The following is a 26,747-nucleotide window of genomic DNA, read 5'->3' as shown; positions in this document are numbered from 1 at the left end:
TTAGCATGATTTGTCAAGGCAGATTTCTTAAACAACGGCTTAATAACCAACACCCTCCCATTTCCATTTGGGGAAGTACTGAAATCATGGCCATCGAGTTCTCTTTCTGTGCTCCACAAGCCAGGAACATCAAGTTCGGTTTCACAATGACAGGCCAAACCTAAAAATCTCCAGAGGCAAAACGTGGGGAGAGGGATAGGAGACACACAGTTTATATCTTTCTTAAAATTAATTTCTCTTTTACATTGATCCAACATCTTTGGGGTTTTTTTGCTGGGCACTGCAGCGTGCAGGGTTATGCTGTGGGTAAGAACATACAATGCCCAGGCTATTAGCTGTTCCTTTAATTTCCAGCCTCTGCTTTTGACTACGGAAAATGAGCACTGGCTGCCTGGCAGAGTCTGCACCGAGAAAAAGCCATTTTCTGAGTTCAATTAGCACTGTCTGCTCACTGCTGAGAGCCCTCATCGATCACTGTTACCCTCACACAGACCAGGCTGTGGTATCACAGAGCTGCTCACAACCAGCCCCACAGCCAACTTCTCCCATTTCATTAGTCCTTTTTCCTATTTTAGCCTCTGCACTTTCTCCTAAATGCACAAACCCATTCTTGGTAATGCAAACAGCCACTTATCTCCTTATAACAATTGTTCCCCGTGTTACTTCTTGGTAAGAATTGTGTCATGAAAAAGCACCTTCTAATGTAAATGTACCTGAAAAAACCTGAAATATCCAGAGCGTTGCCCAGAAACCCATGTCAGCTGTGTTCTGACAGCTGTCAATCAAATAACTCTGCTCTAGTTCCACTCAAACACCTTAGAGGAAAAAAGTCTGTTCTCTTAATGCAGACCTTGTAACGTCTACAAATTAAAATGCCATTTAATACACCTGCGACCATGATGGTCTTTTCCAGGAGCAAAAAGATATTTCAGAGCCTATGTTGCAAGAGAGCTGTTCTTTCTTCTTGGGGTTTTTTTTCCTCTCAGATCCTTTTTTCCTACTTTGTTTCAACAAAGACTTATGTTCTGACTATTAGTGCTAGCTTGTCTTAGAGATTTCTAGCAACCACTAGCTGCAGGCAAGTTTTAAATAGACAATTATGAAAATCTGATGTAAAACAAAGTTCACAGTTCTAGTCTTTTCAGAGGCCAGAGAATAGACAATCAATGAAAAACGAGCTTATTGATCCCTTTTCACCATGATATTTTGAGGTTACACAGCAAGAAGGTATAAAGAAAAATAAAAAGATAAAGAGATAAAAACACACAGGAGATTGCCAGGAGCCTCTAAGCCATTCCCAACAGAAAAAAAAATGAAGCCATCTTATTAAAAGAGACCTTCTCTATACTTCAATAACACACTGTGTATAGCCTTTAAAACATATTAAAGAAAAAAATACAATCGAACAGATAAGCCTTGAGCACAGAAATCACTCTTTAGTACAAACCTGGGGAAATGCACTGGGGCGAACTTTGTGGAGATCCAGAAGGTCTGTGCTGCAAATCTTTCTGCTATAGGAAAAAAAGACAATATTCTTACACATACAGACCAAACTTTCAGTTCAAAATGAATCAGATTTTTCCTATCCTATAGCACTGACTGTAAGTGAAGCTGTACACTGAAAATACAAAAGATTTAACACAGCAACAGCTTCGAGTTTTTTCATGTGTCAGAAGAGTGGCATATAGACATTAACACTTTGAGTAAAAATCCCATGAAGAGTAAATCAGGCTGAAATACAACTAAAAACGAAGCTACAGCTGAACTAAAGCTACGATAATTAATGTATTGAATGAAAGCAGACCTTTTATGTTGACAGTCTTCATCTACTCTTTGTTGTTGTTTAATTTACAGCAATACTGACTAAACTAACCCAGCCAGTTTCCATAAAAATTTCAAACTGCATCTTTGGTAATTCTTGCAACCTTCTTGCATATTAAAAAACATTGAGATACAATTAAATAAGTAACACAGTCTGTAACAAATGGCTTTTGGAGAGCTCCTCTTTGGGGTTCTCATTTCTGACTTCCTTCCTCACCCCCATTTTGTGCCACTCCTCCCTCGCTGCTCTCTTCAAGGGTGGTTTGTCAGGGCTCATTCAGACGTGAAACTTTGGGTGATGGTGATGAGTCAAAATGAAAGCACCAGAGCAAGTGAATCTTTTGGTTTAAAAGGAAAATGCACAATGCCCTGAGATGTTTAAAATTATATATCAAAAACCCCACAAGAATATTTCTGCCCCCAAACGAGTTACATTCTATATCACCAATTGCTGAAAGCACTTCCTCTTACCTCTAATTGCTCAGGTCTGAGCTGCTCTGCTCTCTCTTTTCCCCCTCACAGTACTCCCTAATCTGCTATCAGTCTCTGAAATCATCAGCACTTGCAGGTTAAAACAAACTAAAACTCCCTCAAGTATTATTAGTTATAAGGGGAAGGAAATGCTTTTCAAAACCAATATCAGAATAAAAGACCCTGGCTGGCAGACACACATCTATCTGAAACCAACCTGTGACCTTACATGCAATCACAGGCACCACAGTGACACAGATTAAAAATGAACAGCTTTGCAAGGCAAAGTTCATCACAGTTCACAAATGAAATCACTTATTCTGCATTGCCCAGCTTAGAAACAACATGCAACTGTTATGCCCAAAGTGCCCTCCACTCCTCAGCTCTGAGACGGCACAACCTATTAAAACACAGCGGCACAAAACTCAAAGGTACCATATAATTTAATTATGTTCCCTAAAAAAGTGATGGGTTTGAGCATTCTTATAAGGGTTAGTCACAGTTCTGAAGCACAAGGTAAGTAATTTGCAGTACAGCAATAAAATGTTTCACTTTATTTTCCCTACGTACATTATCATTAATTACTATAATGACAAATTAATAACTACTCGATGTCTTGAAGATGTAGGGCAAGATTCTGTATTGATGTAAATTAAACCACTCACATAAATTAACTTACTATGTCAAGCCTTGTCATTATAAAAGAAGAACAAATGTTAAAGCCCACCTTGGGTCTGATGCTGCTGCATTCAGCCAGCAAACTCCTGCAGTTCTTATGGACATTCACTGCACAATCTGAAACACACACACCAAAAAAAGTCTTAATTATGCTCATCATTCCCACTGAGGGAAAGGAAAAGTGACATGTAATGGATCTCAATTTTGAAAGAGATGCAGAGTAAGCTCAGGTGTTCTGGCAAGCATCCTTGTTGTGTTTGTTGTGGTCTTGATTTTACACCAAACACTCGAGTTTTTTCAGTAAGACTCAGAATCACTGATAGTGCAAGTTGCACATGGAGCTGTACAGAGCCACTCTGGAATGCAGGAGCAGTCTTCTGCTGGACCTGCACTCAGAGCACAGCCTTCCTTATCTTTGGAAAGGCTATTTTCCCCTGTCTCTCCAGTCAAAATTGACACCATTCAAGAGGGCAGCAATTTCTTTGGCTCCATAGGAATAGCTGCCTTTCTGCATGGAGTATTGCTGGGAGCTGAGCTCCAGTAAATTAAAGATCAAAACGCACCCCAGAATCATGAGAGCACTGCCAGCACCACAGCATTACCCCTCTTCCAGCTTCACAAAGGAACCACTCCCAGATTCAGGAATCAAAGCAGCCCTCTCACTCAAAAGCCATAAACCCATTAATAGTACAGTAAAATCCGATCCCTTTTTTTCCTTGTGATAACTACTGCTTGACAAAACAGAATGGCAATTGGTCGTGTCAAATATTTTCCACAGTCTTTCAGCCCATCTAATAATCAAAATCCCTCATAAAAATCAAAGCAGGACACAGCAACTCAGTAAAGGACATTAGGATTTGTGTCTTCCCATATATTTCAGGCATGCCTGTTAAAAGAGAAATTGAACAAAACTGGGAAGATGAACACCGTATCTGCCAGAGAAAAGCCTGTTTATGTTTAAAGCACAGAGGAAAAACTATTAAAGGTCTCTTCAGAACCATCCCCCCTGCCTGGCGCCAGGACTGGTGATCTGCTTTAAGGCTTCTGGCTGGCCTAGAGAAATGCTCACTTGTGTTTTCCATAATTTCACAAAGAGTCTGAAAACAGGCCCAAAACACTTACATGGAAATAAATTAATAAAGACATAAAAACAGGACTGAGAGAAAGACTGAGTGCACAGACCTGCAAGATGCTTACACATTATGCAACTTCCTCGAGTGTGGGAAACAAAGTGCACAGTTCTGCTCACCAAAAAATTCCACAAAAACAATCACCTCCCACAACTTTTCTCTTATTTGAGATATTCCTACCACTACCACACCACAAGCCAAAAGGCACTTCATCTAATTTCAAATGTGTCTCTGCAAACGCATGAGAAAAATGTATTGAAATTATTCACTTGCTAAAACCATGTAGAGAATAACATATATTCGTTATTTCAGCATTGATAAGGCCCCCCCCCTCACCAGGAAATGAAGAGCTTGTTAAAAGACATGCCTCAACAACAAACAAGCAGTTAACAATGGAAACCACTTTTCTCCTGAGACAAAGGAACAAACTGGACAACAAAAATCACCACACAAAAGGAAATAGAGAAAATTCTCCATGACATCAGAGTCCTGCTCACAGACAGGTTCCTTTCAGGGCAGAACATGAGGACTGCTGGAGGCAGTGTTCCTACAGCCACTGCCTTCCCATACAGTCCTGGAATCCACTGCATTTATCTAGAATTCTGTAATATAGTCATCTTTATGCATTTTATCAAACTTCAACTAGATATTCCCTGACATTTACCTATATTCAGTGATTACATTCAGTAATTCTTTTCCTATCAAAGATTAGTGGGACCAATTCCAGTTCAAAAGCTTGAGAACCTTGTTAAGGTAACTGTAAAAGGGATCTCACTTAAAAATGGGTTTCAATTTTAAAACCACTACTTGCTCAGTTAAAAATAACAACTTACAGCGCTCTTAGTAGGTATTTTTCACTTAATCAGCTGACATATCTAATAGTGCTGTGCATGACTTTCCTTTGCTGCAGAAAGATTCTGCAGCATACTGGAACATACTGGAAAACAGGAAAATGCTACAGAAAAGCCTCAGAAAACTGCAGCTGAATCCAAGGACTTGATTATCCATGAGGTTATTTGAAATGCATTTACTCCACGACTTCCAAGGGGCATTATTTTTGCCCACAATTTTGAAACCTGACAGAAGAATCAGACTGTTTTACAAGCACACTTCATTTTATAAGACATGCTCCACCTTCTCCTATTCAACACACTGTTGCAGTCACTGCTGAAGGAAGGACACCTCAATTCAAGATTAGAACACACTTTTGAATACTAGTGAATGTGGTTTCCTTTTTCTGCATGTAAGATCTCTATATTCTTTATTCCTATTACTCTGCATTCTTATTCAGCCTCTCCGAACAGGGTATCAGAGAACTGCACGGGTCAAGAAACAGTGAAAGGAAGAATGAGGGACAGGGGACAGTGAAGGAGTGACAGGAACCCGCATACATGGAAGCTGATGTTTAAGAATGTGAAGGCTTGTTACAGGTGTATAGAAATATCAGACCTCTAACAGGTGTATAGAAATAACAAAACTCTACCCTCTCCTGCCATCCAAAGAAAAGCAGCATCAGTAAACTCAAAACTGACAAAGAAAAATATTTTTGCACGTACCATCAGTAACTGGTAGCATTTGGTCTTATTCAGATCAAGAATTTGCGAAGGTACAAAAATTAAATGGATAGTTCTTTTGGCAAGCTCTTCCCAAACTGGAGAGGCACAAAAGGTATTCCTGAGAAAGGCAGAGATAAAAACTCAGAGCACTGCAGCTGGGCTCTTCCCTGTCTTTTCCCTCCATTACTCCCTGGAATTGCAGGAAGATTTATTTGGCAACAAAAAGCAGATTCTCTAAAGGATGACAGAAGAGCCACAGCTCTGGCCAGTGCTGAGAACACCAGGTAAAGTGCCAACACACAGAGAGGATCCAAGGATTTGGGTCACCTCGATTGGATGGGAACAGCACCACTCCTACAGCTAAAGGTACAAGAGCCACTGACACCTCACAGAAGGTGGGAGCCGAGCAAACCCACTGTGGTTATGTCTGGGCTTTAATCAACAGCTTTGGAATTAAGGCTGAGAATTTTGGGAGCATCACATTAGCCCAGATCTGCTTACTGCAGGGATTGTCACTCCCTCGGAAGCATTTTGCAGGGGCCAGTGCCAGCGATGACCTAATGACAGAGAAACTGAAACAGGGGCCTCAACCAGCAACAAAATATTTAAGAGTAAAAGGCTCATAAACACCATAAAAGATCCTGTTCACGATTGAGAGTAATGAATTTAATAGCTGGAATAACCAAAAACCTTCCCTTATTAATGAGATGTTTTCCCAAAGGCTCACAGTAACTAATTTACAGCTTAGGAGTATTTTATTGGACAACACCTGATAACACCCAAAAGCATCACCCCGCTCACAGTATGTAAGAGGGCACCAAAACACGGTGGAAAGGAGCAGGCAAATGCATTTTCTTCCCCAGCTGGAATACCTTTCAGGGGATCAGACACTGACAATGTCCTATAAATATCTCCCAGAACTGGATTCCAGGACAAATCTATGACTCACCAGACATTATGAGCACTATGACCCTGACCTTTGGTCTGGAGCGGTACTGCCCAATAAAATAACTCTTAAAAGGCCATTTGCAAACAACTAACACACAAAACCACTGTGATTAATCTAAAATTGAACTGTTGATTTTTTTTTCTCAAGGAATTTTTTTTGTGTGTTTTGTAAATTACAGATTAAAAAAAACACTTTAAAGCAGTGTAAGTTCAGGCAGGGACACCTTGTAACATTTCAATGATAAAAGCAGTTCAAGCACTATTTTAATGCTATTCACCACATATTAAATCCAAGCATCAGAAGAGAGCCAAGGACAAAGAGCTGCCTTGTGAAATTAATAATTTTCCTGTTTTCAAGTGTCCAATGCTTCAGGGATCAAAGAGAACCTCTTCCCTCTTTCTTCACCCTTATACCACATAAGGAACTCCTCCCTCTTGAACTGACAAAGGAAACAACCTGCACATCAATGATTAATCCAGAATACAAAATCTGACTCTATACCCAGAGATACACAAGACAGCAGCTGAGAAACATTTTGAACCGCTACTGCATTCCAGAATAAGCAGAGGCACTTTGTGATAGATCTCCTCAGGAAAGAGGAGGAGTCTCAGTGGACCACAGGAAGTTTCTGTGCTGGGTAAATTCAGGTCAGGTATCTTTAGGAACTTGGAGCAGATTTAACTTTGTCCTAGTGGCTCTGGTGGCCAGTGTTTACTTGTCTTCTCATCTGCTTAATTACGCAGAGGCAGAAACCAAAAGCTGGAAGGGTACAGGGAGATGAGATACTTCACATTCTGAAATAGAGACACTCCACGCCAGAGAGCAACAGCATTAAATTTTCAAGTTTCAGCCTCCCTCTTAGAGCATTCCTCTTTGTCTCCAAAACAACCTATAATTACTTTCTCACTGTATCTGGTTTTATTGTCAAAATATCAGCAAAACAAATCGGGGAGAAGGGTTGTGTTATTCCTAACACTGCAAGTTCTGGTGGCCAAGGGGTTTTCTTTACAAAAACACATAAACAACTGATGTTTCTGTTTTTCAAATGACACCAAGTGAAATTTCCATATTATCCTAAAGAAAGACAAGTCCCAATTCGATTCTCTCATGCTGAAGCCTTCCCCCATTGTAAGAAATGCTACAGAACTGAAGCAGCAACTATGACAATCATAAAAGGTATTTAAAATATTTCATAGGTAAACAGGAGGTGGAACTACAACACACAATGTCCAATGGCTCCTGTTTGAGAACCATGTTTCTTTTTTTTTTTACCATGTCAAAGAGAAACTACCAAACTACCACTTGTAATTTCATAAATTTAAACAAAAAGTGCCAATTAAAAAAGGTACCCACAGAACTCTCTAAAGAGGGGAGTGAGAAGGAACTGAGAAGCAGGCATTTCTCCTCTTGGTTTTACATAGATGACACACAAAATCTTCAAACAATATTCAGAAATTATGCTTATTTATTAGAACAGCAACACCAGATATAGCACAAGAAACAGTCAGAAAGTTATTTGTTCAAATCACTCCCTGTTTCCCACTACCTCCTCCAAAATCCCTCACCGCCCTGACCTCCTGCCAGGGGTTCCTTTCCAACACACCTGAGCTAAGCTGATACCATCTCCCGCTTCTCTCCCTAAGGTGCCAGGGCTGGGGAATATTTAAAATGGGTCAGTCATCGCAACTCCGGATAAAGAGAAGATTTCACTGTTTTTTTTCCAAACACATTTAAGGTCTTTCACGCACATCCCGGACTTCTGAAGGTACACCAGTACCTGCAATGTGTGTAAGCACCCAGAGGACGAGGTGCAGGATTTAATGATCACAAGGATGCTCAGACTAAAACTGTGGCAGAAAGGGACACAACTTCACACCACGCTACAGCCACTCGCCTCCCTAACAACACACAGCAACATTTCACTCCTTCTTTAGCCCCTAAAAGAGCTTTCTAATGTAAACACTGGATCTTCCAAGCTGCGTCCCGCCCCGCAGCTGAAGCCATGAGCTGCAAAGTTCGGGACGGCTGTAAAACCTAAGGGATTGTCACAAAGGGACGATCAACCCGCCGCCGCGGCCAAACTCCGGATCCCCCTCGCGCCGCCCCCCCCCAGCCCCCGGGGGGCCGCGCTGCCCGCCCAGCGACCGGGGGCGGCGGTCCCCGCAGCCCCGGGGAGGGGTCCCGGTGGCCGGCGACTTGCTGAGGCTGGGGGGCCGTGGGGCCGCGGGGAGTCGGGGGCTGGGGCCGGCGGGCGCACTGACACAGCCCAGTCTCTTACCGGACTCCCCGGGGAGCCGCCGGTTCCCTCTCGGTCCCGGGAGCCGCCGCCACAGCAACAGGAAACGCCCCCGTGTCCCGGAAGGAAAAGCGGGATGTGAGGGTGCGCCTGCGCGGGCGGCATGGCCGGGGTGGGTCTCGGCTCCTCGGGGAGGGCGGGTGGACAGTCACAGCCTGTGTCCTGCCCTGGAGGAGAGCACACAGACCCTTTCCAGACCGTGTTTTCCCTCAGGGAGGGCACATGGCCACCGCCGACCAGTGCCTGTCCCTCAAGGAGGACACAGCCACCACAGCCCGCGCCTGCCCCCCCGGGTGGGCAGAGCAACCCATAGCTCTCGCTTTCTTTCAGGGAGGGCACACAGTCCTCTTAGCCCATGCTTTCCTTCACGGAGGGCACATGGCTACTGCCGACCAGCAGGGAGTGCACGGCCACACATACCCTGCATGTTCCCCTAAGGAAGGGCACGACCACCCACAGCCCGTGTTTTCTTCTCGTGGAGGGCTCACAGGCACCTTTAGCCCACACCTTCCCTGAGGGAGGGCACACGGTCCCCCCGACCCACGCTTTCTCCTCAAGGAAAGCACAAGCACCCCAATCCCACATCTCTTCCTCAGGGAGAGCTTACGGCCCCCTTAGCCTGTGGCTTCCCTCATGGAGGGCACATGGACAACCCTGAGCCCATGCTCTGTCCTCTGAGAGGGCTCACAGCCACCCATAACCTGCTCCTTCCCCTCAGGGAGGGCACATGGACACCCATAGCCTGCTCCTTCCCCTCATGGGAGGGTACGACCAGCCCACACTTTTCCCCTCAGGGAGGGCACACGACCACCCATACCCTGCACTTTCCTTCAGGGAGGGCACACAGTGTGTGTCTCTCAGCCCACATCTGCCCCTCAGGGAGGGCACAACCACCCATAGCCCGTGCCTTTCCTGAGGGAGGGTACACAGGCCCCCCCCAGCCACACGTCCCCCTGAGCAAGGTCACAAGCATCCTTAGCCCACATATTCCTCTCTGGGACAGCACATGGCCACCCTTAGCCCATGCTTTCCATTCAGGGAGGGCAAACAGCTCCTCTTGGCCCATGCGTTCCCCTCAGGGAGGGCATGACCACCCCCAGCCCACGCTTTTTCCTCAGGGAGGGCACACGGTTCCCCCCAACATCCATAAAAACTAAAGAGGCCCATAACAGCTGGGATGTGGCATCCCCAGTGACAGCTTTAACATGGTACTTCATGTGTACACAGCACACAGCCTGGCACTTGAAATACATAACTCGATATTAAAAGCCTGGTGGGATTTGCCATCCCAATGTACTGAAGTGTTTATGGACACCCTTACCAAGGCAAGGCTGGGGTGCCCGGTGGGTTGGCAGATGCTGGCTTCCCTATCTGCCCTCAAGACCAAGTGCCTGCCCAGGCCTTTGCCACTGATCCTTGCACAGACAAACGGCGAGAGCAAAGGGGAATTATCTTCATTACCAGCAGATCCATGCACTGACTTGTAGAACCAAACTGTTTGCTGGAAAAACCATCTTTTCCCTGACACCAGTGTGGTTTGATGTATTAGCACCAGGCTCCTGGAGTTCTCAGTGCAGGGAAAAAAACTGGGAAGAGCTCACTATCCAACCATACCTCCCGATTTCACTCTGAGGATTTACAGTACTGATCAAAAGTTTGTCGTATTTTAAATCTCACATATCCAAGTTGCCTGTTGAGCCTGAAAACACAGCATACACGATTGCAAAACAAACTTCCCTCTCAAAATCCACCCTGCGGCTTTCCCATGCTGCTCTGAAAGAACCTGCCACAGGTTGGGCTTGAAATGTGCTGAAATCCTGCCATGGGACCAATACGGTCTCTGGTTTCCACACTGCCACCTGTTTAATTGATTTTATTTTTCTCTTCATCTCATAGTTGCAAGCTTTTCCAAAATGTTCCCTTTTGTGCTGCTTCCCTACAGGACTGAGTACAATGAGGTCCCAGTTGTTTATTTGGGCCTGTCAGCACTACAGGGACATAATCATTAAATAAAGCAGTTTGGGGGTAAACAGCTGGCTGTCACTTGGTGACTGATTCATCCCTAGGCGCTTCAAACTTTGTGCTTCACTGTAATGTAAAAGTAAAGCATTGCAGATTGCCCAACTGCAGCTGTCACAGAGAGGACGTGCTGTGCTTGTGCAGCTGCCTCAGGGCATCACTACAAAATCAGTGCAAGATCTGGCACAGCAGCCAGCTCAAAAACTCCATAGCTTTGAGCTAAGGTTTGGATTGCAAAGAGGAGAAGAGCACCAACTCTCTAATCCTGTGTAATTCTGTAATAACAAAAGGTTTCTTGCTGAATGTGTTAGAGGTAGATTACTGTCCTGCAGCCTTATGTATTTGTCAGCCTGAGTGGACAAGATCCTGAGGTTTTATTAGGGAATGGAATGGGCAGCACTTGGAGATGCTCCAAATGAAGGCAGTACTGCCCAGTTACAAGAAGAAAGTGAAAAGTAGAAAAGGAGAAGCACTGAGAATAGGATGTACTTTGGTTTCCTTTTCTAAAACCTCTTGAGCTCTGTGTCAGCACAGTCATAGCTCAGTCAGTGTTTCCTCTGCAACCAGCACTGCAGCCGCTTTCGCATTTGCTTCAGATCCTTCTCCATTGGCTCATAACCACCTTAACCCACGGCTTGATGCAGTCACTCTGGTTTAGCCTCTGTTTGTTTGTAATTTTGTTAGTAATCATTTATTCCTAGTGGGACTTCCAGTCCATTTATCACTGTCATCATGTTACAGCAGCCAAACCTCCTTTTTTCCACCCAAATAGAAGGTTTTTGGCACCTGTGTCTCTCTCCGGAAACACAAAGTTCCAGGTTGTCTGCTGCTTTTCAGATATCTCAGGACTCTGTGTGGGCTATGAGCAGAAATTTCAGGATAGAAAAATCAAGTAATTCCTGTTTATTATAAGCCAAAACTATCTTCTTATATTAGTTTATTGGTGCTGCACTGGGAATCCAGAAAACAAAACCATGCAAGCACAAGTGCCAAGTGAGAGGTGAATTTCACACAAATTTCAAGTCCAACCCAAAAGCTATTCTGGCCTCTCCTTGGCCATGGATGGAGGATGTTTGCCTGACAAACTTCACAGACCCATGTCCTCTCACTTACCCATTGTGAGAAAGGAAATGGGTCTCCAAACCTCTTTCACAACACGCCTTAAATAAGTCCTAGTGACCAGTTGTTACGGCAGTCTGTTAGAAATCAGCCAGTGCACTGAAGCAGCCAGCAAGGGTCAGCCTAGGACAGTCCAGCATAGCCTGTATGGTTCAGGAAGATTTATTAAATCTAGCACCTTCTCTTAAAGAAGAGGAGTTTGTCTGAAGCCCGACAAACTTTGGTTGCAGCTGCAGGTTTCCTTTTGAGGAGGATGTTTGATCTGACCCCGCTATGGGGCCCAGGCTCTGTCTCTCCTTTAATGTAATAAAGATGTGACTGTCAACTAAAGAGGATGTGGAAGACCCACCTCTACCCCAATGCTCAAGTCACTAGGAAGGAAGCAATCCTTCTCTTCATCTGTATTCCACAGCATATCCCTGGCTTGCCTCCATGGCACAGCCTGCTTGGAGAGCTCTCCTCCTGTCAGGGCTTTCCTGGGACTAATCTAACTCTTGTTGCATAAACTCTGGAAGCATGTTTATAAGAGAAGATTAATTTAGGCACAGAACCTTCTCCACCCTTGACAGCAGAGGCTCAGAAGGAGCTTTCTCATTTCTAGGTGAACAATAAACCCAGAGGCTCTCAGCTCATAGTTTACGTAATGGCAGAGTTTGGGTGGCCACTGTTGTCGAGATCCCAGTGACTGCAACCATTCCTCTTTGTTTTTCATCCCTGCCAGGTTCCTCATAGCACATCTGTGAGCTGCAGAGACTCTCCTGTGTCCATACTCTTGACACACAGCACAACCTCCTTCAGTCCATCCCTGGGATACTCTGTATCATGTGATGTAAGGATAGATGGGAGGAATCAGATGAGACAGGGAAACAAGATACCACGTACCAGGCTACCTGGGCTGCCTACCTTCTTCACATCTCACATGCATGTTTCTAGCAGAACAATGGTTCTTTGTTCTGAATTAAAAGCCAAATTCCTCCTGCTATTACTGTCTCTAATAAGAAGTGCTCTCACTTCTCTAATTCTTAACAGCCATGGAAGCCACCAGACTTTTTGTGTCTGTTTTGCCTCGTACCACATGTTGGTGCTGCAGTTAAGAATACCACGGAGGCAACATCAGCGGCAGCACCTGACCAGCGATGGACCAAGGGCTGGCCGGGGCCCAAGGCGTAGAGATGGTGAAATGTGAGTTCATGACAAGAAAATAAGAGCAGCAGCCAAATCTCCTCAGATCCTGGCAGCAACTACAGCTCAGACCGAGCCCTGACAGAGCAGCTCACACTTCTGAAAAGTAGGCCTGCTGCTCCAGCTTCCTGGTGGCCCTGGAGCTCCATCAGGGACTACTCAGGAGACCATACACTGCTCTGAGCTGCAATAATGGGAGCTGGTGATAGCAGCTACCAGCTCAGAGGCAGCTCACAAAGATTCCAGCCCAGCATCATCCCAATATAGGCACTGTCAGCCAAACAGCTGTCACACAACAAGCCCTAGTTCACATCTCACCGCAGACAGGCCATTAATTTAATGAACATCTCCAAACCCTGCCCAATTCAGCCTCAGTTCAAGCAAAGGGAACACAATAAAACAAGCTATGCTGCCCTGCTGCCCATGTTATCCTGGGCAGCACATCCCTGAGCAGCTGAGAGCCAAAGGAGATGCCACAGAGTCCCAAACACAAACCAGTGCGTCAGCCACCTTGGAGTTTTTCTTCTGAATGTTAACTAGACAGAACACAGGTTCCTCATGGAAGGGCTGAGAAACAAGGTAAAAGTTACTATAACTTATGTCCAATCCCCACACATTTATGATGGATAAAAATATGCTGAGTCACACTCCTATTTTGACAACTACCTCCAACTCCAGACCACAGATCTCCATAGCAGTTGTCCAGAGGAGAATCACTCATACTAACAACATCCTCAGCATTCCCAAGGCCATGCTTGGAGCATGGCTCCAAGCTCTTGATGCACTGGGACTATCTTGTATCCTCTCAGGTTAAGGTATTTTTGCAGGACTGCAAACAGAGGAGGTTCCTCAGACAGGAATGACAAGGCATAACTCTGCCTCCTCTCATAACATTTAGGTTTTCTCTAAATATTCCACAAAGCTTCCTACTTTTTGCTGTGTCACCTGAAAACCATTCACTAATAGCCAGGTCTGTACCCCTTTTCAATTTCCCTCCAGCTGCCCTGAAGGGAAAACACACTTCTCACTACACATGTCCAAGGTCAGCCAGTCCTCTTATGCCCCAGGAAGGTTTTACCGACCTTAAGAACCTCTGAGAGACCCTCACTAGAGAGCGAGCATTGCCAGAGGGTACAGGGTGGAGAAAGAGAGCAATTCTTTCAATTCCAGAAATTTTCTCTGCCCACAGACAATCCCTTTTAAAGTGTTCTTCAGTGCCCTGGGTACCTGCCCCAAAGAGGAGGGACAGGGTTTGTCAGCCAAAGCCATGTCACAGTGGATGCAGTGGGAGCACAGAGGCCCGTGCAGATGGTACCACTACTTACCACTACTCAGTGGTAAAAAGCAACAGTCTCACCCATGCAGGTCCTAGGAGGCACCATTTGACTTTTGTGTTTGTTAATAAAGTTTTGGATGCTCTAGAAATCCCTGTGCCCATGCATAGGGCAGATGCTGAGCTGAAACATCACTGCAGCTGTGACAAACAGCCTAAAAGATCCAGCTGCACTCAGGCAGTTGGGATATTTGTTCAGGCAAAGCAGAACTTCATGGAAAAAGAAAATTAGTGAAGGGGAAGTTGACCTAGAACCCTCCTTGGGAGAAAGGGGCAGGAAATGGTCAAATGACCAAAGAAAATGAGGATAAATCCAGGCAGGATTTAGAGATTGTTTAGACTCTTCAGAGAAACAACCAAGCCAGGCCAAGCAGGGTGGTGGGGTAGAGCCAAGCCAGGCAGAGAAGTGAAGCAATCCAGGAGGCTGCTTTGAGCAATTCAGGAGGCTGGTTTAGGCAATCCAGGAGGCTGGTTTAGGCTGGGCTGGAGGGGAGGTGGGAGCAGAGGCTGGGGCAGAGCCAGGCAGTGACAGCCATACTCACTCAGACACTGCAGACCACTTTTATTCACAAGAGGTTTGGCACACAGTGAGCAGCTGGTGCAGCTGGAGAAAACCCCTGGCACAAGCTGGTGCCCACTGATCTCTTTCCACCTCTCTTTTGGCTCCTTTGTGTCTTTCTCCTTCTCTCTCTCCTTTGGCTGCTCTTTGTTCTTACCCTGGAAGGAGAGAAGAACACAGCTCGTCACAGGCCTTGCACTGCCCACGTGTTCCTTTCCCCGCTGCTACAAAGGAGTGTGCAGGAAGCTGGTGGGTTCAGGTACAGTGGGATGGCAGTGCTTTCCCAAAGGTTTGAGCAAATTCCTCTAGTCTAGGTCCAGTCTAGGTGTGACAAAGGGCAGGATACAGCACTTGGCTGTGTCTCTGCAGGCTCTTCCCTGCCACAGAGGGTGATCCAGGCAGTCACCCAGCCAAGGCACTCCTCTTGCTCTGCACAACTAAGGCAGCACAGGAGCATTTAGAACATGCCCTATAGAGAAGGGTGGGATGGAAGTTGGGGATCACTCTGTCCCGTGCACTATGTTAGGAGGCACAGTGCATCTATTGACCAAGACAGAGGCCTTGGCCACCCAAAAGCAATCCAGCCGACTACTCTCTGGGGTCAGATCCCCTTTTCTACTTGAAGAATTTCACAATTCCTTTCACAAATTCAGCATTTCTCCCTCACCTTATCCTTCTGCCAGGATCCAGTGACTCGGCTCCGTAGGGAACTCAGGCGTCTCATCACCTTTGTGCCTTTCTCTGCTTTATCGCTCTTCCCACTGTCCTCATTTCTGAAATAAAACAAAAACATCTTAATGAAGGGGAAATCCACTGGCCAAGCCCAGCTCAGGGAGATCACTGATAAAGTTCATTAATGCATTATTTTAGAACCCCAAGTCTGAGCTTTCCATCTCCTGGAGGATCTGGTTTGGCATCAGCCATGTCATTTATTAATGAGACACTTGCAAATAAGGAGCTGAACTTTCAAACTGTGTGTGCAAGTTCTGTCTGTGTCTGTGGTGTTATTCAGTGCCCCGATCCTGGCTGAACCCCTGCAATACCAGTGTCCTGCACTCAGGATTAGCAAGGCAGTAGAGCTTAGATGGAGGGGGGCTTGAAATCAGTCTGCTCTGGGAACATGAAGTGTGTGGGTTACCCTCTGTGTCACTTACTCGTTAGACAGGAACTCAAACCAAGTGATGTTCTGCTGGGAAGAGTCACTGCCTTCTTGCACACAAGCTCTCTGCTTCACCCTGGTCAGGGAAAAGGCATCAGACACACAGCAAAGAACACAAGAGCAGAACTTCTGGGTCAGCAGAAAGTCTTGTCTTTGGAGATGGGGCAGGAACACCTTTAGAGTTACAGAAGAGGCATATGAAATGTCCCTTCTCCTTGCAATTCTACCAGAGTTTCGCTGGAAGAAATCAGTGATTCTGGTACCCTGGGGATTTGCCCCTCAAGGAACCGAGTGTCCTTTGCCAGATGGGTCCTGTGACATCCCCATCCACATCCCTCTCCCACACACACTTACCCATGGTAATGTTTCAGCTCCTGAAGAACCTTCTGGACGTTTAAGCTACCAGGGATGGGGCAAAAGAGAAGGGAGGGATTAGAAAATGTCCTTGCACAGACATTCTGCATCCCACAAAGCCTCAAGTGCTGGTTTAAGACCAACTACTCAGCTGTGCCCCAGCATGGAGTGGGATCTCCATTGCTGTTGCATCCCCAGTAGCTCAGATACACCCAAGAATCTCTTTCCTCTCAAAACAGCCGGGACTGACAATACCTACACGTGGTCTGGGGACACGTGGTCCTTCTCCAGCACCTCCAGAGCAGGGGGTTCAACACCTGGAACACACAATGCTCTCAGCAGAAAACCTGGTTTACCTTTGTAGAACACTACATTGCAAGATATGCAACTGGACCCTGTTAATCTTGCTGGGCTCCCACTCTGCCTTTAATGAGGAGGAAGAAATGCTAGGAGCAGTTAGGAAGGAAGAAGCTGCTCTGCATTTCTGTGGGCGAGGTGAAGGCTACATCATTTTCTATGTTACCCCTCCCCTCTCCAGTCTGTATTAAAGTAACTACTGAGGATCCTGCTTTGCAGCCCAGGGATAGGAGCTGATCCAACCCCAGAGACCCTCCCCATGACACCCAGCTTCCCCTCCACTTCCCAGGCTGTGCTATTAAGTCTCTACATTTAGCTCTGGGCCAGTCCTCACATGTGGGCCTTGTGTGAGTAGGGAGTGACCAACACACTGCCACAGAGAGGTTGTGTGGCATTGTGTCACTGGGGATGGGCATGACTGAGCTTAGACTGCACTGTTAGCCAGGGCCAGACTCAAAGTCAGCTTGGCTTTGTATTTCTGCAGCTATTGAGACCATGTGGAAGGGTAAGCAGAGGATGTCCAGGCTTGCAGAGGCTACAGCTCCAGTTTTTTATCTTCTTAATCACACCTTGAACTCATTTAATGCCATGGATATAGTCTATACCAACCTTCCACAACTGGAAGAGAAGTGTTGAAACTGAGAGGTATCTGAGGGGAGGCAACGGTCTCACAGGCAACGGTCTCTGTCTCTGGGACAGACTTGGACCTCAGTCTCTTCCCATTGTTGACACATTTCTGGAGAAGTAAAAAGTCATGGACATCTTTGGTGCTTTGTGTACCAAGGGAGCCTCCATCACAGCTGATTCCTCACCCCTTGCCTCCTGTTTTGTCAGGGTTATGATGCAGGATACATAAGGCCCAACTGTTTGTCGGCCTCAGGTCTGGGCTCCAGGGAAGCTGGAGCAAGTGACATTTGGGACTGAAACCTTCTTAGGCACTTCTCACTTTTTAGAACATGTATCAATTGTCATTGAGTCCAAAGAAGGGGAGTGACACTCCCGCCTTCAATTCACTGACAGAGGATTATAGAGTAGATAGAGCTAGACTCTTCTTACAGGTGCACAGTGACAGGAAAAGAGGCAACAGGCTCAGGCTGCATTAAGGGAAATTCCCGCTAGATATATGGGGAAAGAGGGCTGTGCTTCAGCATCTCCCAGGGCCTTTATCCTGCAAGACAGGGCAGTTTGCCCTGGAGCAGAGGAGGCTCATTCTTGCTGAGATTCCTGCAGACCTCCTGGCATACCCGGTTCAATGCTGGCACTGAAGGAGCCCAGCATGCGGCAGACCCTTCTGCCCCCCCAGCTCTCCCTCCTGCCCCCGTGCACAGCCTTCCCCACTCACCACCTCCTGCAGGCTGGGGCCCATCGTGAGCTTCGGGAGCAGCGGCTCTATCTCCACTTTGATCACTGTGCCAGCCCTGCTACTGCTCCAGGCTCCCAGCACCCCTTTGGGCAGCTGAAGGGACACGTGAGGCTGCGGGCAGGACTGGCTTCTCTTCCCCACATCCTCCTGCTCTGGGTCACTGCCCATCTCTGTGACATCCAGGCTGAACCTGATCAGGGGAGAGGAACAAGCCAGTTTAGCAGGCATGTCCCAATGTGCCGGGCATGGCATAGCTCCTGCAATGTTCTTGGGTGGATGGTCCTAAAGCGCTCATGCATCTGGGACAAGGAGGGTCACAACAACAGGCACATGGAAAAGGAAATGCCAGGAAGCATCAGCCTGGACACCAAGTCCTGAGCCTGTTAAAAACAGCTCCTCTGGCTGCCATCAGCGAGTCCCTCAGCTCCTTGGTCACCCGGGATGTTTAGTGCTGGATGGCTCACACTCATCTCTTAGCAACCTCTGAGACTGTGCAGCCACCTGGGCTGCAGCCTGGCCTGCCTGCCCAAGAGCTGCTGCCCTGTCAGCTGCCACACCAGGAAAGTCCCTCTGGGCATTTAGAAGTGGTAGATGATGATGTTTATCACATCACCACTGTGGCATCATGTCCTAAATCCTGCTCCCACAAGGGCCCAGCTTCGTGGAAGGAAAAAGAAATTATTTTCTGGAAAATGAGGGGTGGACCAGCTCCCCCAGTGCCCACAATGTCCTGCACACCAAGTGCTGTTGCAGTGCCAACAGCACAGGAGCAAAACGATGGATAGAGCTCAGTGGAAAATCTTAGTCTCTGCATGGGTTCTGTTTGCAGATCACAGTCACCTCATTCCTGCTGCCACAGACAGGCTTCAGGAAGTGTTTGCTTAGGGAAGAGTGGGGCATATTACCCTTCCCTGGCCTCATGCTCACACGTGCTTCATCACCCAGAGAGTGGACAGAATATGTCCCTGACACAGCTGCTCCAGGCTGCTGTTCCTCCTGTGCCTCTTCCAGTATAAACTGTGAATGATCCACAGCGCATGGGGCAACAAGAGGTCTGAGAACCAAAGCCTGAGCTTGATAAAGAACTGCCAAGATTTCAGGCTAAGATAATTTTGAGGTACCATATAAGGAGGAGAGATAAAAATAGTCCTTGCTGGCTTGCACCTAAATCCCAGTCAGCTGGGAGATCAATACATTTGTCAGCAGGGAAAGCATTCATGTAGGAACCTGGAGGTCAAGGCATTCTTGTGGCAGGAGCAGAGGATGGCAGGAATTCCAGGCCTGACTCTGCTCCCAGAGCTCAGCATCATGCTACAAAACACAACCTCCTCTGCAGTCACGTGGAGGGCAGAGGGCTGGAGCATACAGAATCACAGAATATCCTGAGCTGGAAGGAACCCACAAGGATCATCCAGTCCAACCCTCAGCCTTGCATAGGACACCCCAGGAGTCATATCCTGTGCCTGAGAGGATCATCCAAACACTCCTTGAGCTCTGTCAGCCTTGGTGCTGTGACCACTGCCCTGGGGAGCCTCTTCAGTGCCCCACCGCCCTCTGGGGGAAGCATCTTTTTCTAATATCCAACTGAAACCTCCCCTGACACAGCTTCAGGCCATTCCCTCACGGTGACTGCAGACACAGGCCTCACCAAGCCAACTCACAGACAAGAAGAAAAAGGATTTGACAGAGCTCTCTTAATCTCTCTGTGATGGGAAAAATTCCCTTTGAGCCAGAGGATGGAGGTCATCGGGGCAGCTGATGCTGTTTAAGGTTACCTCCAGACAGAAATGAGTTCTCTCCAGATGAGAGATCCTCATTCTGGCCTCAAGATCAGGAAAAGAGGACCTTCCTACTGCCAAAGAGACATTAAATCCTCTTGCTGCTCTAGCATCTGCTCCTCCACATCCCACCCAACATGAGCAGTGGGCGTCCAGCTGCTCTGGCAGATGCTGACAAGTGAGGGAGACCACCCAGCAGCAGCCCCAGCCTCACACACCATCATTGCACTGTATATATCAAATATCTCTCACAGTCTCTGTGCTCGCAGTCCTGCGCAGTCTCACTGTACCTGCGCTTGCAGTCCACTGGTGACAAAGGGCTCTCCCAGCTGTGCCTCCGAGAGGTGGACATAGATCTCACCAGTGTGGGGAAGGAATCCTGGGCCTCCTGCAGGTCCTGGGCCTCCTGCAGGTCCAGCTCTTTGTCTGCCTCTGCAGGACACTCAGGAGTGCTGGTTCCATCTCCTGGCCCCGCTGCACAGGGGCACACGTGGCCTTTGTTGAGAAAGCAGCATTCGACCTCGCCGTAACGCATCAAGCAGGAAATGGGGTTGGAGAAAGCAACATCCACAGACAGTTTGCTCAGAGTTCCTGGTCTCTCTTCCAATAAGCAAACAGCAGGCACGGCCTGGGATCCTTCTTCTGGCTGTGCTGCCGTCTCTGGAGCTGTTTTGGCAATGGGCGTGCTCAGGAGCCCCAGATCTTTGTAATACTCAGTGCCGTGGAGAGCAGAGTCTGCGAGGAGATCCTCCGTGCTGCTGTGCGAGTCTGCTGCTGGCACATCCAGCTCTGTGGAAGATGAATCCTCCTGCAAAGGCAGAACAAATCCCACCTGAGAGCCTTGCACTGATCCTGCAGAGAGGACACCTCCCATGCGGAACTCAGGTGCAGAGCAGGACCAGACTTGCAGATGCGTTTCTTAAATCAGATTTTCTAATTGCACCCCTCTCTTACTGCCTCTCAAAGTCATACCTGCCCCAGCCCCACCATCTCAGGGTCCCTCTGTGCTTTATTTCCCCCAACACCAATACAAAGCACTCAGGAATGATTTTTCCCAGCGACAGAAGTAATATAACCTTGTATTCCCTGACAATCTGGATCAGTACCCCTTTCCCCCATTCTTACTCTGCCACAAATCCCTCTGGATGTGGAGCTGACCAGCCAGCTTGCTGACCCTGGCTCTTGCCTCATGGAATAGCAGAAGGAAAGAAGACACTTGCCTTCTCTTCAGCCATGTTGGTGCAGAAGGAGTCATCCTCAGCAATGAGGGATGGGAGGAAGCTTTTGAGGGTGGGATACTCCAAAGCAGGAGTGCGGTGATCAGTGAATTCCCGTAAACATGGCTTGCAGTCAGACCCTGCAAAACAGAGAAGGTCACAGCGGGTAACCAGATAGCTGGGAGAGATGGAAAATCAGCTGCAATCGGGTGTTCTGCTCCCTTGCCCCTTAAAGATAGACAGTGCCAGGCAATCTCTAGACCACAGCAGCCTTGATCCTGGTGCAGGGATTCTGTAACAGCAGAAATCTCATCCTTTGAACTGCAGCATGTGCAAGGACAGAGACCAGGCTTTCGCCATCCCAGCCAGACCCATGTCAGATGTCCTATGCTGCAGAGGCCATTTCCACAGTAAAAGAAGAAGACTCAAACACATTTTGATGGCTGTTATTGATATTATGGACCTTTGAAGCAGAAATCTAGGAATAAAAATACTGTCAGAAATTTTCTTTTCATCCTTAAGGAATAAAGGATACCACTGGGAGGCAACTTGGAGGCACATTATTGACTCCAGACAACACTGAATGTGCAGAGCAATAGTGGGAGCACAGCTCACTCCTGTGCATTTTCCCCACGCAGGAATGTGAACCTGAGTGTGCGTACACCTCCTGATAACTCATTGAGAAACAAAGCCATGGTCTGAATGTGTGTCATGGTACAATAGATCTTCCAACTGAGTGAAGCACATTCCTATGGAGCGAGACACACTGTAAACCTCAGCCACAATCTCTAAACCATTGCGTGACTCACGGAGGTCTTTTTATTCTTTTGGGATACACACAGCTGAGGTGAAGGGAAAACAGCCAGGCTGTTGGCTGAAGAACCATGGTGGATCTCTGAAGATGCAGAGAACAACAGCAAGAGACTGTAAGTGGCCATATCTATCTAGTGGGAAAAACCAGCAGGAAACTGCTAGAAATCGCTCACACACCAGGAAAGCCAAGTATAAAAACATTAATGTGAGGAAGACATTGTTAAGAAACACACTCTTGGAAATCTCGCATCCTGCTGTGGGTTATAAAGCTCCACAATTCAGCCAGGAATTGTGTGGTGCCAACTAAAAAAAGGCAGCAAACATGAGGAATAGTTGGGATGTTTGTTCCTTGGATCCCACTACACACTGCAGATGCCAGATTTTCTGTTTTAAGGGGCGTTTGGTGTGTTTAAATGTCTGTGGTGGTTTCAAGTGAGGGACTATAAATAATATAGAAAGAAAACACTCTGTGAAGGCACTATTTTAATTAAGGGCTTTCTAGCTATAAGAGCAGGGAAAATCTGAAACAGGCTTTCTAGCAAGGTTGTAAAATTTACTTCACAAGACATTTTTAATGAATAGACAAATTCTTGTCCAGGATGTTCCTGAGCCACACCTGCAAGCAGCAGAGGTTTAGTAACTTACTGAACATCACCTTTTGCTTTCCTTGAATTCATCTGGATTCAGCTCGTAATGAAAAATCAGCATTTTGAAGTCAATGCACCTTTAAACCAGCACAGGTTTTGGCATGAGCTTGTAGGAAACAGCACCTAAAAGTGTCAGTGAGCAGTAAAAGCCATTGAAGTCCCCAAACAGGCTGGGATGAAGGCTAAGGAAGAATGGACCCAAGGGAAGGAACCAGGAGGTGGGGAAGGTCCCAGGGGGACCAGGACCCTCATACAAGTACAAGGAAGGAAGAAAAAGGAGATTCCCTGTTCTCGCCATCCCTTCAGCAGCGAACTGCCCACAGTTAAAGCAGCAAAGGCCCGGGAGGCAGCAGGAATGTGGCTGCTGGAGTTGACAAGGATGGTGGCCTGACAAAGACCAGAGCCCTGGCCCACAGGTTTAGCGAAAACAGAGAGTTTTTTCCTCCCATTCAAGGTCTGGCCATCCTGCCAAGGCTACTCTGGGCCTGCACAAGGCTCTGTGCAGCTCTAAAGTGGATCCCTGGAACAGAGTCAGCTCCACGGAGGCCTGGAAAGTATTCCCTGTGCTCTGCCTGTGCCATGCAGGGCTCAGGATTTGGCCAAAGGCATAGGCTGCAGTCAACAGAGCCCCTCCAGACCCACCAAAGGACTTAAATCCTCCTCGGAGGCTTCAGACACTCGGTTCAACACGCGATAAATCAGCTCCAGGGAGCATGGTGGCTGTGAGGCGGAGACACGCAGCTCACAGGCTGCAGCCATGGGGAGACCATTTTAGGCAATATGTGAGCACCAACCACGGCAATTCCGGGCTCCCACATCTCAGTCTCAGCCAGTTGATGCTAGGCTGGCACCAGGAGCAGAGCTGAGCTGTGAGGGTGCTTGGGCAAGGCAGTGATGGAAAGTTGTGGGATGGTGAGCAAGGAAGGAGCAGCGTGGAGCACACACAGGAGGGAGACAGGTTTGGGGGGCTGTGAACATCCCTATATCCACCATCAAGGTGGTCACCCAGTATCAGCAAGTGTGGCAAACTCTGGAGCCCCTTGAGTCTCTTGGACCATGCGAGTGCATGGAAGCCTGTTTGGAAGGATCCATGTCCAGCGTGGTGATAAGGGGATGGGGAATCTTGGCCCCCCAGGCACTGGCAGACAGCAGCAGTCACCTTCCCTCAGTTTAAGCTTTAGACGGGATGACAAAATGACACTTTCAAAAACAAATACTCTTTGCTTTAGGAGAACATTAAGCAGATTAGGAATTGCAGTTGCTTAATTCGCCTCTGGCCAGGAACCATAAAAGGTTATTGCTGCAGGGAGCAGCCTCCTCAGAGGAATTCCCAGGGCAGAGCTGGGGAGGAAGCTGGGCTGGGATGGTCCCTGCACTATGCCAGAGCTTCCCACAGGTGAAACATGAGGACCCTTGGCTGCTGCGTGCGGAGGAAGGAAGCAGTGACAGGTGTCCAGTGCATGTGACAATCTGGGACAATCTCGGGGAGTTTGATGCCGTGGGGACAATGGGATCAGCTGGATGAGCTGCCCTGGCTATAACTTTGTGCAAGGCCACTGGGAGCTCAGCAGAGATTTTAATAATTCCAACTCAGACCTATAGTCAAACCCTCCCTCCTACTGCCACCTCTGCTGCTTTCCCTCGGACAGGCTGGTCACTGGAGATGCACCCACGAGTGTCACAGCAGGTGACAGCACCAGAGCAGCCAGCACTGGAACGAGCTCTGCCAGCAGTGTCCTGTCCTCACCTGCCCCCAGCTCGGTGCTGGATGCTACAGGTCCCCAGTTGACGCTGGAGCCAGGCTGACGCTGACAGGGAAACACGTCAGAGGAAAAACGGATGACAGCTCTCACCACGCCAGTCACATCCTCCAACATCAAACATTGTCTGCGTTCCCACCAGGGAAAGGCCAAACCAAATGCACTGGGATAAAGGCACTGGGCAGTTCTGCTATGTGAAACAATCCCAGGAGGAAGGAAAGACCAGAATGTCTGGGCATTTCCCAGCAGCCAGGGTAGAGACTGTTGGAAAACCAGGGGGAGCATCACAGACAAGAAAAAAAAATGATTCCATCTCCCCCTGGCCCCTGGTCTGCTGGCCCTGCACCAGCTGCCCTTCACGTACTGTGTTGCAGGATGTCCAGAGCCATAGGGAAAAACCTTGGGAAAGCAAGTGCTGAACTCCCTGTGCCAAAATGAGCTGAAGGGCAGACCCTGGCCTGATCTGGGCCCCTCATTGTCCTCGTTGGCAGTGGTGGGGATTGGCTCCTGCAGCCCAGGCAGGGGAGGGGGACGATAAGCTGTCCCACACTGTAACACACTGTACAGGGAACTGCTGCCTTATCACCTTGCCTGAGGCCTGGCTGTTGGGTGCAGAGGAGCAGGCAGCCAGCACTGTTTTCTGCTCACTCTCAGCTGAAAGGTCTTGGCGGGGCTGAGGAGGATTTGCAGCCCCTCTGATTCACTCTGGAGTGAGACCCCAATGTTTTGTGCCCACAGCTCAAGCTCCATTGGGACAAACTGCTCTGAAAGCAGATGCTGAGAGGAGCTGATTCTACCCAGGTCCTCTCCAAAGCAGTCAGTGCTTGAGAGCACTGTGAGGCTGATTCATCTGTTAGAGAAATCAGCTCACCTGAGCTTTCCCAGTGAGCACAACCACCCCAGCAGGCACGGCACTGGGGAGGCTGGAGTGGGGTGTCCAGCTGGACCCTGCCTCCTGCTCTGAACTGACGTTCCTTCAAGTGTTCAGTTCGGATCTTGGTCTCCTGCACATCCACATCAGAAGAGAACTGGGAGGGGTCAAGGAATAATGGAGGAGAAAGAGTGCCAGAAGCTCTAATGCCACAGGTAAAGGTATCCAACATCGTCAGCCTGAAGTAGTGTTTGGAGGCAAGAACAGCAGTGTCCAGCTTCTCTGGAACTGCAAATGTCAGGACTCTCACTTCCCTATTTCCAAGTCATGGCACCACATGCAGGAATGAGGTCAGTTCACTCAATTGCTGTCACTTCCCATCCCTGCTGTCAGACACTGGGAAGCCCAGCCAGGGCCACCCAAACTGCACAGCTCTGGCAGTGCTCACCAGCCCTCACTGGAAGACCAGAAGAATCTTTCCCCAGCATCTGCTCAAACCCCAAGCTCTCTCCAGGCAGCGTGCAGAGACAGCTGTCTGCAAGAACCAGGACCTCCAGCTCACTGCCAGCCATGAAACAAACTTAATACAAAACCAGAAGGCTGATATTCAACCCATTCCTCAGCTCCTGAAGGCATTTATGTGCCTTGAAAAGAAGATGAAGTGGAACAAAAAGCATTAACCAGCACTTAGGCAGTGTCCCCTGCAGGGAGGAGGGGTAGCACCCCAAAACAAGCTCTGCCTGGGGACCCCAATGTTCTTTGGTACTTACTCAGCCCAGGACAGGCTGTCCTCCCATCCTGCAGCAGCCCACCTCCCAACACGCTCTCAGCCCACTCTCCCCACACACAGGCCATTACCTCGCTTAAAGGACCATCTCTTCTTCCAGTGCTTGGAAAACGATGGCCAGGAGTGGTTGAGCAGCGAGTCTGACATTTGGGAGCCCCGTGCAAGGTACAGCCCAGAGCAGGAGACGCCAGCACAGAGCACAGCAGAGCTCAGCGCGCTCTAAGGCAGCGCTGCAGGGCTGCAGCCCAGGGGCTGCCAAGGGGGGAGTGGAGGAGCCAAGTGTTTTGTCAGAAGTATCAGCTGATGGAAGCTGTAGCCAGGGAGAAATTCCTGGTCCCTGGCGTTCCTACCTGTGTGATGGGTCAGTGACTTCCTACAGCTGGACCTGGGGATCAGCAGCCGCAGAACACACACAGCCCCCAAGCACTGTTCAAGGCTTGCAGACTGAAACAGAAAACATGCTGTTAGCACACCACAACCCCTTTCCCCTCTGCCAGAGCCTCCCAGCTCCATTCATGGCTGTCAGCT

At 48.0% G+C, this 26,747-nt stretch overlaps 1 protein-coding gene across 4 annotated transcripts in view; it reads right to left on the bottom strand.

Moving 5' to 3' along the window:
- Nucleotides 1–26,747, bottom strand: part of ARHGEF18 (Rho/Rac guanine nucleotide exchange factor 18) — a 49,392-nt gene extending 22,645 nt beyond the window's left edge. The window contains exons 1-12 of one of the 4 annotated variants that reach the window (XM_064637444.1): nucleotides 26,570–26,747; nucleotides 21,345–21,481; nucleotides 20,415–20,932; nucleotides 18,326–18,536; nucleotides 17,593–17,719; nucleotides 16,886–16,943; nucleotides 16,627–16,671; nucleotides 16,268–16,348; nucleotides 15,781–15,886; nucleotides 15,097–15,271; nucleotides 3,020–3,087; nucleotides 1,448–1,511 (exon numbers count right to left, since the gene is read on the bottom strand). In XM_064637444.1, the coding sequence (XP_064493514.1) occupies nucleotides 1,448–1,511; nucleotides 3,020–3,087; nucleotides 15,097–15,271; nucleotides 15,781–15,886; nucleotides 16,268–16,348; nucleotides 16,627–16,671; nucleotides 16,886–16,943; nucleotides 17,593–17,719; nucleotides 18,326–18,536; nucleotides 20,415–20,932; nucleotides 21,345–21,481; nucleotides 26,570–26,732 (1,753 nt within the window). In that variant the 5' untranslated portion in view covers nucleotides 26,733–26,747. Of the gene's footprint in view, nucleotides 1–1,447; nucleotides 1,512–3,019; nucleotides 3,088–8,883; nucleotides 8,950–15,096; nucleotides 15,272–15,780; nucleotides 15,887–16,267; nucleotides 16,349–16,626; nucleotides 16,672–16,885; nucleotides 16,944–17,592; nucleotides 17,720–18,325; nucleotides 18,537–20,414; nucleotides 20,933–21,344; nucleotides 21,482–26,569 lie in introns of those variants that run through there. The other 3 variants (XM_064637441.1, XM_064637442.1, XM_064637443.1) reach the window with 3 other exon arrangements.

Source organism: Pseudopipra pipra, chromosome 27, assembly GCF_036250125.1.
Source record: "Pseudopipra pipra isolate bDixPip1 chromosome 27, bDixPip1.hap1, whole genome shotgun sequence".
In the NCBI taxonomy this organism is placed as follows: Eukaryota; Metazoa; Chordata; class Aves; order Passeriformes; family Pipridae; genus Pseudopipra; species Pseudopipra pipra.
This window is presented reverse-complemented; position numbering and strand designations above follow the sequence as displayed.